This window comes from Haliotis asinina, chromosome 12 (genome assembly GCF_037392515.1).
Source record: "Haliotis asinina isolate JCU_RB_2024 chromosome 12, JCU_Hal_asi_v2, whole genome shotgun sequence".
NCBI classification, from domain to species: Eukaryota; Metazoa; Mollusca; class Gastropoda; order Lepetellida; family Haliotidae; genus Haliotis; species Haliotis asinina.
The window spans coordinates 33,687,564-33,702,281 of NC_090291.1; the positions used below are offsets into that span (position 1 = coordinate 33,687,564).

At 39.1% G+C, this 14,718-nt stretch overlaps 1 protein-coding gene across 1 annotated transcript in view; it reads right to left on the reverse strand.

Annotated features, from left to right (window-relative positions):
* Positions 1–6,863: 6,863 nt before the first annotated feature.
* The window catches only part of LOC137257987 (leucine-rich repeat and coiled-coil domain-containing protein 1-like), a 489,406-nt gene continuing 481,551 nt past the window's right edge, over positions 6,864–14,718 (reverse strand). Inside the window, exons 23-27 of the mRNA XM_067795512.1 lie at positions 11,811–11,924; positions 11,266–11,360; positions 10,128–10,265; positions 9,348–9,483; positions 6,864–8,866 (exon numbers count right to left, since the gene is read on the reverse strand). Of these exons, the coding sequence (XP_067651613.1) occupies positions 8,741–8,866; positions 9,348–9,483; positions 10,128–10,265; positions 11,266–11,360; positions 11,811–11,924 (609 nt within the window). The 3' untranslated portion in view covers positions 6,864–8,740. The remainder of the gene's footprint in view (positions 8,867–9,347; positions 9,484–10,127; positions 10,266–11,265; positions 11,361–11,810; positions 11,925–14,718) is intronic.

Here is a 14,718-nt window from a genome sequence, read left to right on the forward strand (position 1 = left end):
TTTCCTAAAATATATGTAAAACATAGGCAAAATCTACATCATAACATTGAAACCGTGAGCACAAGAGTAGGATAAACGCTGTATACTCCTATTCCAACGACATTCACCTTTAAGAAATGATCAGCTATGTGTTGGCCGATACCGGAAACTGAAGGAAACTCAACCAGGGATCGTTTGCACACATCTGTGTGTGATGTTTTCATCAGAAACATACTCACTGTTGTTATTCCGTATTGTTATTTGTCTTTGGGGGTTTTTTTTGCCACAGTAACCAATGGAAGTATAAATGTCGATAAATAGTTACGCCTGATTTTGTCAGACATTTAATGTCGCGCTAGACAGAAATTCTGCCAAGTTACCCAATCATTGTAATAAATCTTTTTTTCTGTTCCCTAATTCTTTCCAAGTATATTCTTAAAATATTGAGAAAATGCATCGGTCTCTCCAAATTTGAGAAAATACTTCAGAATATAAAATCTTATTATTCACAGCACAGCGTTCGTTTTTAATCCTAAATTATTTTGCTTGATTTCACCTGCACGTTTGATATTGGTGACAAAGACCAATTATCATTTGATACTCAACTGTTTGAGAAATTCTGCGATGCATATGTTGTGGATGTGAAATATACAGTAGTTTGCCATAGGTCTGTCATCATTAGCGAAATATACCTTAGACTCACGTGTTATTTACTGTTGCAAGAATAATTTAAATAAATTGTGTATTAGTCATTGTATTTTAATAATCTGCAAACATTTTATACGTGTACATAATTCGACATCTGATTAAGCACTACAAGTACATCTAACTTCCATCTGTTCCATGGACAACCATGTTAAATCTGATTGGTATATCTAATATAGGTTGTTTAGAAAGTTGCAGCTTTTGTAATAATCATCGGAAAAGTGAATGGAAATTCTGTGTATGTAGCTGAGATTATTTCCCAGCTGGTAGATACACACTGAAAGCAATTCAACCGAAAATTTATTAAAATTATTCTTGCAAAAGTTAATTAAAATGCAAGTCCATGGGAATTTCACTAATAATGACTAATCACCACTGAATGTGATGTAATAGGTGTCTTATGGCCGGCCTGTAAACAATATTTAATGTCTGATAGTTACGTGTGCAGATGGACCAGGCAATCCATTGACTGACAATATAAGCATCTGCGCAATGAGAATGCAATGTCAGATAGTATGTAAATCCACACGGTTACCAGTACACCCCGTTAGTGACCTCTTTCAGCAAACATGGACTACTGAAAGCCAACTGTAATCCAATTTACGTTGTAGCAGTCAAGGGACAAGGAACCAGTTTACATCAGATTCCTACCCATACTAACAGCTAAACAGTCCGCTAGGCACGCACAAGACCCGGTTCGATTCTCCTCGGTGATACAATTTGTGTCCGATATCAACTGTCTTGGTATCGCAAACATATTGCTATAAGCTACTTAGAACTATTCGCACTCCCAATCGGCTAAAAAATATAAATAACATGCTCCATGCTCGATGTGCAAATGAAATTGTTTGTATAAATGTCGATATAGTATGACCAGAAATAATAGAGAATTTAAAGATGGTAAATTTCCTTCAACACGTGTGGTCAGAGGTGGCCAGTTATAAAGATTAAATAGTCGAAACTAAAAACAAAAGTCACCGAGACGGGTGCTCCTTCCAGTGATGCCATGTTTAGACGTGTGAGTTTCAGGACGCGACCGACAAATCACGGAACGGATCCGATAAATTTCTGAAGATGGCCCATGGTGCTTAAAGTATTATGGACACTGCTTCCGACAGGGGCGTTGTGTTTATGCTATTACAGCTAAACCACCAATACCACTGATGGTGATTTTTAGGGCGAAGCATGTGCAATTTGTATGACAGGCGACTAACGGGTTCGGGTACATGGACAGACTCCATGACTTGACTCCTGTTTCATCGATCAATCAAGATCGATGCTCATACTGTTGATCACCGGATTGTGTTGTCCAGACTCCTTTACTGGATTATGGAGGAGTGCGACGTAAAACTAAACTTATCCATCTCCTCACTCATTCCTTGTACAAGTACAAGACATTTGGTACAGTCAACCCTTTTAACCGACATGTTTAAAATTAACTTTATACAAAACCAGTTCTCCCTCGTACATGGTCGCAACGACTGTCAACAACAGAACCATAACACTTTCAGTATTGACAGGCGAACAACCCTAGACTACAGTAAGTCCATGGTCGAGTTCACTACTACACTATATCAAGCAGACAATAGTTTGGTTCCGCATGTTGCCGACAGGAAGCCTAATCGACCGGTTGCGTGATAGGTACGCATATGTCTGATGAAGGAACTCAGTTTACTTATTGTTATAAAGACATACAGTAATGTGGTCACGTAGCCACGCGACTTGAGCAATCGAATCCTTCTAACAACGGCAAAAATGACACTGAGATTTTCTGTTTCTACTGACCAGTGAGCGGTAACCACTGGGTCATACTCGGCCACAGCGATTTGCAGAGCAGTGAGTGACTTTAGTTTTACGCCGCACTCAACAATGGTCCATGTATATGTCGGCGGTCTGTGTATAACTGAGTCTGTACCAGAGAACACCAAGAGCATCGATCTGCTCAACTGGGAACCGATGACATGTGTCAATAAATCCTGATCACATGATCCCATTAGCCGCCTCTTACGACATGGGTTACTGAAGATCAAATCTAAGCCAGATCTTCACGGGTCTTGCAAAGCAGAGTTGCGCCCTTAGGTGTATCAGAGACCATATAATAGATTATATGGTCTCTGGGTGTATCAGCCACCTCCTAATCATGGCTTGGAATCATGATCGCCCTGATTATGTTTTTAGGTTGATTAGAACCTCAGGCATGTTCGTGGATTTCTTTGTTACATCAACCTGACGCGTCGTGACAGGGACAGAATACTGTTCAATCAAGTTCATCACTTGACGTGGGCACAGAATAGCGCAGAAGTTGACATTTTATATGATCTTCATCTTAGGCCTAACTTGGAAGCTAGATCTTAGTCACAACAAGGTGAATAGTCTCATTAATATAGTATAATAAGTACTGCTTATGTTACAGTGTGTATATGTGTACTGCCGCGTCATTTTACTGCCATTGTAATTCGCACACCATACCACTCACAGTTTGCTAAGGATCATAAACTTTCACAGCTTTACTTGAACGTATATTTATACCGAGTCCATAACTAACACATGTCAATAGCAGGTGTGGGATCCACATGATGTAATGACATACTGAAACCTAGGATCCATACTTACCTACTTACTATATAATAGCTTTCTCTTGTATCCATGATTTGACCCTTAGCAAAGTGTGAGCAGCATTTATATATATATATATATATATATGTGTGTGTGTGTGTGTGTGTGTGTGTGTGTGTGTGTGTGTGTGTGTGTAGATTTTATATATCTATGAATGACTTTAATTAACCAATGCCAGTATTTACTTAAGTCATGGAAGAATTATGATTGTCTGAAAACTACATATACGTGACACCCTTGGTCACTGGAATGGAATGCCAGGATGTGAAATGCGTGAATATGCTCCTACGTCGCTTCTACCAACACAACGGCATGGGCACCAGAAATGGGCTTCACACATTGTACCCATGTTGGGAATCGAACCCGCTCTTGGGATGACGAGCGAACGCTTTCACAAGGATGTCCGACCTTCCCGGCTGATAAGAAACTATCTGTGGAGGTGTATTTGATGCAGGGAACTATACAGTATCGGAATAAAAGATCTTCCCATATGGGAAGTAGAATGCAGGCCTTCGGTCCGACCATTGAACTTCTAGGCTATGATTGAATAAATGAAAGGAGTGAGTGAGTTGAGTTTTACGCCGCAGTCAGCAATATTCCAGCTACATGGCAGCGGTCTGTAAATAATCGAGCCTGGACCAGACAATCCAGTGATCAACAACATGAGCATCGATCTGCGGAATTGGGAACCGATGACATGTGTCAACCAAGTCAGCGAGCCTGACCACCCGATCCCGTTAGTCGCCTCTTACGACAAGCAGAGTCGCCTTTTATGGCAAAGGCCTATTCTACACCGGGACCTTCACGGGGCCACCATCTATGACAAGCATAAGTTGCTGAAGGTCTATTCTACCCCGGGACCTTCACGGGTCTATTCATGGAAAGGTACAAGGGAACACAGAAATTATGTGTGTTCCTCTATTTTTCTACTGATTTCTTCACAAGGTAAGCATTGTATTGTGAGTGAAATTCTGGAGATGAATGGAGGAACACTTGAATTTTCACGTGTTCCCTTACTCGTTTCCATGAGTATATAAATAGTAACAGATATCCGTATGAACTGGTTCATTCGAACTGATTATTAACACAACGCCATCGACAAAAGCATCATTGTGATGGACGCTGTTGTCTCAGCAATCATGTTTTCTTTGCTTGCCACGCTCAGCACTATTCCAACCATATAGCAAGGTCTGTAATTTACCGAGTCTGGACCAGATAATCCAGTGATCAACAGCATGAGCACTGGTCAACGCAACTGGGACACGACGACATGTGTAGTCCAAGTCAGCGATGTTGACCACCCGATCCTGTTGGTCAACCTGTAGCTTAGGTGACGGAAGACCCGTTCAGCCCCGGACCTTCACGGGTGTAAGATCTTATTTTGAAATTTCAAGAGCCGCCAATGTCCCTCGTATATATTTCGCGGATTATGATATCGCATGCTCGCGTTAAAAAAAATGAAGGACGTCAGGTGACATTTCTTTCAGCACAACTAAAAGTGTCCAAAACATGCACTTGTGGGGTTCCGTTGGCCTGTATCACGCAAAACGTAACAATTGACAGCATGCCGAGGTCATATTAGGTTAACTTCAAGTGTTTTCGTCACGATGTCACGTAATAATGCGGGATTTCAGCCGCGTGACTCAACAGACGTGACGGCGCTGGTTACCGAATGCAGCGTCTCTACTGAATGCAGAGTAGTTTTATCCTTGAAGAGGCAAGGATAAATAAACAGACTGGAAAGACGCCAGTCTGTTGGTTTGTTAGTTGGCTTGGTTTACGCTGCACTCAACAATACCCCAACAACATGCCGGTGGTCTGTAAATAATCGACTCTGGACCAGTCAACCCAATGATCAACATCATGAACATCGATCTACGCAACTGAGTTACGATGACATGATTGTGTCAACCAAGTCAGACAGCCTGGTCGTACGATCCTGTTAGTCGCCTTTTACGACTAGCATATCGGATATTTATACTTTTTAGACATTGTCAGTTTAACTATTAATTATTACCTTAGAGTCATGTGCAAATCTAATTATGGAAACACACACACACACACACACACACACACACACACACACACACACACACACCGAGAATATTTGTATGAAAATATTTTACTATATTTAGGAAAAAAACAATCGACATTTTCGAGTGAGAGGGTACACATAAATGTTTTACAGCCATCTGATAAACAATCATAAAGTCCACGTGAAATGTGGAAGTCTGTAGGTACGGCCTGCTATCGGATTAGAATATTGGCCTTCACTAAACCATGCTTGTCGTGAGAGGCAACAAACGGATCGGGTGGTCAGGGTCGCAGACTTGGCTGACAATTGTCATCTGTTCCCGATTGCGCAGATCGATGATCACGTTCTTGATCATGGGATTGTCTGGTCTACACTTGATTATTTACAGGCCGCCGCCATATAGCGGTGTTCGTCGGAAAACTAAACCCACTCACTCATTCACCTGCTAATAGAATGTCCTTTAAACTAATTCGGTACATATATTTTCACCATAAGGTTAATTGCGAGGAGAAAGCTCTGATCAATCACCATTCCCCAGAAGACAAAAACACTGATGTTTTTTCATGACTGATTGATCCAGCGATGGGGAAATATAACTTGGAACCTCTTATAAACATCTCTAATCTGCGGCCTGATGAACAAACATTTCCTTTGAAAATGATTTACACATTACACTTTACGAGAAGATATCATGCACAGGGTAAACATCGAAACACACATATGACCTCTCAGTTTCTGAGAGGACTGCGAAAGAAATTGAAAGAGGCGGCAGTAAAATATGCACTCAAGCACCTGTGCGTTCGTCTGCCTTATTGGGGTCTACACATTTGTCTGGCCAGTGGCAGGGGTTCTATCCTCATCGCAAGGAACTCTGATTAGGAGAGCGAGTAAAACCCATGTCTTTTGGTTTGCTTTTGTATTTATAGTGTTGATAAACGCAGTTGGTTCCAAATGAATTCCCACGCCTCAAATACTCACTAAGACCTCAAATACTAAGACCTGGAAATTGGCCAACATAACACCTTTAGCCCTTAAGTACCATCTGTGTGTCACTTGATATGAAATATATCATCACAAGTTGATAACATTACAATTTGTACGTTTATCATGATATGTTTGATGTCAGAAGGCACAAGGTGAGATTCTATTTAGCATTAAAACCACAATTCTTTCGTTTTCAATGAAAAATGTACATCTCTGAACACACTACTGCCATTATACTTGCAGAGCAGCGATGTCATAGCATTGTGATGTCATAAAGTTCATGATGCCATAGCATTGTCAGGGCACTGTCCAAAATCTACTGTCAAAACGATATCTCCTAGGATTTGACACTCGCAACATCTCATGGGGAACAAAATTTTGGAGGAAAAATAATTTTAACTGGGTTCCCATCAGGACTATTTAAAAAAAATAAATAAAAAATACAGAAACACTCATGACCTTGTCTGTATCAGGAATTGTTTAAGATTCTGTGTGTACTACATGATTTATAGTTATACAAGGCAATCTAGAACAAACAACAAAAAAGGAATGAGGTATTTATTGTGAAGAAACTGAGGTAATACCTAATACAACTATTTGTACTCCTTGGATTATTATATTGTACAGAACAGTGAACTCATACAAGACAGCCACTCTTCTGTATTCTCCATTCAATTTGAGTGCAGAGAACTACTGGATGTTATATTGTCTTCCTATTGGGCAAGTTACAGTACATTGTAGTTCCTCTAATAAGTGCCAAGTCTCTGATAAGCAAAATATTTCAGTTAGCACTACGGATGAAACAGCACCAAACACAATAACCATTAGTTTATTACAATAATCCCCCCTCTTCCTGAAATTAATAAAACTGGTAAACTTGAACAAAGCACTATGACTCAATGTCAATTTAACTCAGCTGTGAATGGGTACCTGTAAGGATGGGAAAGTCACATTAACTTGGTGTGCGTACTGGCTGCAAGACTTGTATGATCCCAGGGAGTTGAGACTGATAATATGGCATGCCATTGAGATGACATCCAGTGACTGAGGGGAAAAACACAGCACCTTTGAACAGCTGTGCTGGCTTTCCTTGGCACTGTACAAATGTTAGTATAACAATAATAATTTCAGTACTTGACCCATGGCAAGAGTCAAGAGGTTTATCAAGATTTTGGCTGTAAAAATGTTTCTATGTGTACAGACATATTTGGTATTCAATATCAGATGTGGGACTCTTTTATTATGGATGTATCTTCTGCAATATTCTTGTTGAAATATAAACGCCAGTTCTCTTACAAAATTGCCCAATAACTTTCAAATATTGTTAAAAGAAAGACCCGAGCACTTATTAGAGAAAATAAGGTACAAAAAACAACCATCAACATAAACTTTTGTTGTGATCATTCTACTTACAATTCTATTTTCATCCCAAACCTTTCAACTGATCTAAATATTCAGAAATATCAGAAAAACAAGGTATCTGAGTGTACAGTGCTTCAAATACATGTTCACACATAATCACATATAAATATATTTCATGAACCAGTGAGCTGTAAAATTTGACTAATGTCTGAAATAATCAAACAAACCAATTCAATGTGAGGAAACATACTAGGATTATACAAATCAAAAGGGGAACTGAACAGAGGTAAAGTTAATAAAAGTGATTTATAAATAAACAGCTAGAGGCAAACACATGGAGTATGTGGTGGCCCAGGGTTCCTCATACAATGCCATAAAGGGTGACTGAGCTTTTCAGATGTGGGAAGAGATATGAAAGAATGAATGAGTTTGGTTTATGGCGCTTTTAGCAATGTTCCAGCAATATGATGGCAGGGGACACCAGAAATGGACTTCACACATTGTATCCATGTGGGGAATCAAACCTGGGTCTATTTAAAACATACCGCTGAAATGGTTTGGGCACTGGGTAGATGGTCCAGCGGTTAAAGCATTTGCTTGCTATACTGTAGGCCCTGCTTCAGTTCCAAACAAGGTTTTAATTTGTGAAGCCTATTTCTTAGCAACCCCTACTATGATTGTGACACACAACAAAATCTGGAACATTATAAGGTTGATAGAAGTGGCAGTAGAATCTCTACATTAACCCTGCACATCATGGCCATGCTGCTTATCACAGTCCTTTGTCTATGCAATCTTTACTCTGTACTCATCAGCATTATTCTTCAGCTAGCTGTAGTTGGAGAAGAGGTCAGTGTTGACCACGCTGGGCAATGTGTCGACTCCCAGCCATCCACCTGTAAGGTCACTAAGGTTATACCCCCTTTATAAAGCTAGAGCAATCAGATCTACAGTAACCAAGAATACAGACAGAAGCTGGTATCATATGATTCAGGCTTCCGTTGTTTCAGGGATATTTCATTCTTGTTCCAAGGTCATCAAGGTTGGTGACCTTCACCTTCAGAAGAGGTTAGACTGGAGGTCTCCTAGAGCATGAGTCAAACGTTTGACCTTTTCCTCCATAGCACGTTTGTTGCTCTCAGTCTCTCTCAGCAACTCGCGCATCTCATTTTCCACTAGCGCCACCTGGTGTGAACAGAAGACAAGACATCATGAGACTAGAAATGTGGCAAAATGATTTTACAGAACTATATGCTTATTGCAAACATAGGGTCACTTTCTATCCAGCAGAAAATCTTTCAAATGGAGTGGCAGTGAAAGTCAATCGAAAGTCAATGATTATGGCTTGGAACATTATGTAGCAGTGCTATGACCATCTCAGGTCTTTATTTTAGCACTGGTACAAATAATACTCACCATGATACTATCGATCATCAAAATATTCAGACATATCTAAACTCAGCCAAAGCTTGGAAGGGAACTGAAGCTGACAAATCAGGCAATAACTATTCCCAGGAGATAGTTCAACAGTTTCTATTCATAACAAACCCCAATAACAACATCCAAAACCTTTCAATATTAACTATTAACATTTAACATGGTTCTATACAATATGTCCCCAGATTCTTTTAGAGGGAGATAACTGCAGTTTGAGAGCCAGTCATACCCTTCTGTTTGCTTCTTGCACTTCCTGTTCTTTTTGTTCCTTAACAAGAGTTATCTCCTCTTGGTGTGATTTCTCCTTTGCCTCTAGCTGTTTGCGAAATGCATCATCCATACCTCTGAGCTTCTCTATGGCCAAGCTAGACAACAAACAACAGTGAATTACTGCTTTCTGGCATAAAACTGCATAGATCATTACATAGGAATCTTACAAACTTTATTTTACTGTAATATCCCTCGCAATAAACAATCTTAGCACCAGGACAGTTGTAACTTTCATTCTCTAACACAGGCTTATGATAGTCATCTTGCCATGGTCCTCTTGTACAGGTGCCCGCTGCCTGTATGAGTGACCTTGAGCTTATCACTTTCACATCTGTGACAAGAAGATATAGCAAAGTCAATGAAATAGGGCTCGAAAGAGGGTCACAGGACTTTGTGACACCTTACATTGTTTGGTACTTCCAGTGACTAACAATGTTTTAAACCTTTTTGAATGGTTTATGGCAGCAAGTTGACAGTAAGGAACCAATAATTCTTGCAGGAATGACAAATTTCCAATCAAACCACCCCCGTATTAGTAAACTGTTATGACTGTCATCAGCTCCAACAGGCAATTGTTGTAGACTTGGTCTGGTCTAGTAAATAACATTTGGCAGATTGTCTGACCCACATTGATTATTTACAGACTGCTGTCAAATAGCTGGAATATTTCTGAGTGCATCATTAAAGAACAAAGAAAACCTATTCAAACGAGGTACAAGAAGCAATGAGCCTAACTAACTTTGCCGCTTCGATGGCCTTGTTTCTTTCTCCCATCAGCTTCTCCTCTTTGCCTTCCCATGATTCCTTCATTTGAGACACCTGGTGTTCAAGCTGACCAATCACAGCAGATTTCTCCTTCCAGCGTGTGTTCAAAATGCTGAAAAACATCTGTTGTTGTTATCAAGATATTCATATGAGTGACGCTGGCTTTCTGGGCCCAGTTCTTTAATACAGGTTTGGGATCATTGTAGCATTAAGGCTGTTTTGTGGAACAGAGGCCCTTCAGGGGCCATTTCACAAAGTTGCGCTATGACTCTTGTACGTCTATGTTAAAGTATGTGGGATATAATCACCTTAGTGTTATGATCGCTTGTAAAATGAGGTACATGTATAAGGAAAACAAATTTTCCATCAAATATTCCCTCAAGATGACAAGAAAACCCACATGTTTGATAAACCTGAGAATAGTACATGTACATCTATTGTAAACAGACAAAATGGAAATCAAGAATAACTGATCATCAATTCTTTGTGATGTAATGGTGAAAGCTCCTTGCGAGACTGGCGACAGGTAATCCAAAATTCAATATTTCATTAACATGTTTACAATAGAGTGAATTAACATAGATTGAACCCCGCCAAGGGAATACAGTGACAGAAATTGGGACATACAATAATAGGTGACTGTGATGCACAGCATGTTTGGGCAAACACCATTATTGCACAGAAATCAGTTAGCGCACAAGGCATTGGGAAGGAAGTCACCCTGGTTCCCATTCAGCTCAGGTTTTAGCCCATACTATTCAGTATTAACCCAGAAATACTGTGTGCAAATAATAAAGAAGTTGCACATCCATATCAAGTGTCTTGTATTATGCAATGCACTTCTAAATGCCAATCAAACATCTGTTGTGATTGTAAAGTCAAGAAAATTGCTCAAGCACTCTGTTGTTGAAAATAATGACCGAAACACATGATAACATCTCATTTGCCATGATGCAGATTCAGATGATCAAACTGATACTTTGAGTATGGTGACAATAAGTGAAAAAGGCTGAATCTTTAAAGTGAAAAAAAAAAATTCAGAGCTTGAGAAAGGCCTTTGTAAAACAGTTTAGCTTTCATACACATAAGTGTTGTTTCAGTACAACATTCACCTGTGAGCCTTCTGGGACTCGGCAAGGTCTTCACGTAAAGATGAAACTTCTCGTTTCAACTCATCTTTCCGTTCTCGCAATCTGTCCATTGTATCCTAAAGAATGAAGGCGGAAATCATTATATCAAGCACTTCTTTGTCTGCTTGTAGGGTACACTGACATTGATGAAATGACTTGGGAATAACAAACCTTAAATACATAACCGTCATTGATAATTAATAATTCTTACAAAATCAGCATCAAACAAATATGCCAAGATCTCCATTTTCATCCTGGATCAAATGTGTGACATCACAGTTATCTTTCATCCAGGCAGATAGTTTATTCTCCAACAAAGGACATGAAACGGAAATCCTACACTGCAAGACGATTAAATGTCAGAGATCCATAGAAGAGTCAAGTATGGAGGAATGTAAGCTGCAACAACAATTTAAAAAGCTCATCCACGCTTAATGATATGTGAAGAAAACTTACATGAGAGGACTTTAGAAGATGACGTAAAACTATATAATGTCAGTTTATCCAAACAGTATCATGTGACTCACCTGGGTGTCCTGATTAGCTGTTCTTTCCTCCAATAACTGAGCTTCTAAGTCCTGTTGTAATTTCAAAGTATCTTCTCGAGCTTTTTTTATTTCTCCATCTCGTTCAACAAGACCCTAGAAGAGCAGTAAAAATACACAATTCTGTCTTTTCCGATAATCCAGCTATATCATCATTCTGTTTGATAAACACTGAGGACACTTTTGCCAACTTAGCATTATTGAGATAGTTGGCAATAAAAATATCTTCATGGAAATGAATGAATCATGTCCTAATTCCATTTATATGATGTTTTACTTGGCCTATATAAACCTGCACTGTGCTTCTCACTGACACATCAAATTCCTTAACAAATACATGCATATCTATATCTATATAAACCTGCACTGTGCTTCTCACTGTATATTAAGTCATCTCTTGTTTTCCCAAAATAATCGCATTGGAGGTTTTTGTTTTGGAGGGACAGGTTTTACTTTTCGGAAGAAAGACCTCTTCCCAGGTTTCACTTTTCGTTAGTAAGACCGCTTCCCAGGTTTTACTTTTCCTAGACTAATATATGAACATCAACATTCAAATGATACATGGGTGTTTGAAATCAATTGAAAAATATCGTTCAAGATTAAGCCTATGACACAAATGTTTACCACAAGCGGGATTTGAGCCGCAAACCTCAGATTCATAGGCAGACGCTCTACCGCATGGGCACCAGGCAGACGAAGGTGATGGGGCTAAATTATCTACTTATAGTTACTGTCATTAAATTAACTTTACATGCGCTTCAGTGATTGTTATGAGTAAATGATCATCTACATTGTAGTAACCCATCATTGACGGTGTAAGAGAAAACACTTCTCAGTTTTGGTAGACAATGTAAAACCATCGGGGTGGGGAAATCCCTCCCCCTCCTGTTTTACACCGTCTACCAAAACCGAGGAGTATTTTCTCCTATACTTATTCCATGTTATAAACAAAGCACATGTCTAAAAACGCGGGGGGACATTCATGAATCCCAAGGTCCACATTATGGTGAAGGATGAGTGTATGTACATAGAATTAAAGACCTCCAGTGATGTCACTCTATTGTTCTGTTGAGGCACCATGTCTTGTCATACCTGATGCTGTGTTGAATGAGGGGCATGACTTCAATACTGTCCCTCTGCCCCAAGATATTACATCACTATTGTCCCTCTGACCAGAGATTTTCAGAGGAATATCCCTTGACTTTTCAGTATTTCTTGTTTTGAAGATCGACACAACTTTATCATGCCATCACTGAATATGATCCTAAAATATGACATTATTGACAATTTCAAACATGTCGTGCCAACACTCGGTTTCGAACCTGCAACCCCTTTCTTAACCACTAAGCTACAAAGGATCACTGTGAAGAATGAGCTTATTGTCTCCATGAACCGCATGTTCCTTGCAAGATGGGTAGTGCGTGAAGGGCATTGGTGGAATGTGTGGAGAATGTGCACTGCAAGGTGAGGTGTTGGCTGCCAGTCACATCCCATTTGATTTCAACACTAAATACCAAATATTGAAATTATATCAAAAGTATATCTTTGGTCGCTTTATAAACTGGAAAAAGCATGACCCATGAACATTACAAAGAAGTAAAGATGCCCATGGGCCATGCTATATCCTGTACATCAATCATGTTTATTTCATCATTCGGGTACAGGGCTCTAAGTGTAGTTGTAAGATATATAACATTTAGGTCACTGGTCCAGGGTGTCAATTAGACTTAGGCGTTGTCTCTGTATATATTATATAATTTTGATAGTAACAAACAAACCCAGTTTAATTGAAAAGGAGACCTAGGGAGACCAGAGATTCAGAACCTTAGGAAATCTTGACTCTGTTCATTTAAGGGTTTAGCACTGTAGAGAAGGCTTGGCAGTAGGCAGAATAATGTGGTTCAGGGACTGTGAAACAGACTAACTGTTACTGATAAATCTTGTTTTAATCTCATTTTAAACAACTTACATTGATACATAGCTATCAAACTTGGTACATTGATATCACAGGAATTAAATAATTTACAAACAAAATTCTACCTTTACAATAATGAGGTAAGAAAAAAATATTTCTTAAGTGTATTTATATAAATACAAGATCCTCCCTGTTGAGACAAAGTCCAAATTGTTTCCATGGAAACTGATAAAGACAAAAATGCCAACAATCTACAAATAATAAAATGCAGCAGTTCTGTTAGGTGTATATACCAGTTTTTGTTGAAAAATACTGAACATCTTTTTTGTTATGCTCCATAAACAAAATCATTACAGATGGATGCATGGATGGACAGCCGGACGAGGTAATCACAATATCCCCCTCTGGAGGATAAAAAGTCATAGTATTCACCTTCTACTAATTGACAGTCACAGGCTTTACATACAGATTCTGCATATTTAAAAATGCCCTTTTTGACATGAAAGTTACTAAAAATTTGCATGTTGCCCTTATTAACAATTTGTCTCTGAGTAAAGTTACATATAACTGCGTTGCAGGAGAGATTTTATACCAACAAAGTGCACAAAAAGAGATGACATTTCTAAACTGTGGTACCATATGTTTAATACAGATAAAAACATGCTCATATCATGAACATCCCCAGACAAATTATCTTTGCCATTTTCACTTGATACTTTAAGCAAAACAATGGAAAAGGTATCCCCTTGCACTTATTCCCTAAAGATTAATTCAGTACTTAAAGGCACAATGTCATGCTTTTTTGACAATATTTGTGTGTGTGTGTGCCTGCGTGTGTGCGCATGTGTTGGGGCATATGCACTTTGGCTCCCTATTTATGCAATAAAATTCTTATTATTCTGCGCTGTCGGTGTTTGCCAAACTGGCCCATTTATAACCTGCTCTCTTGGATTTTCGTAAAGAGTGTTCCAAGGG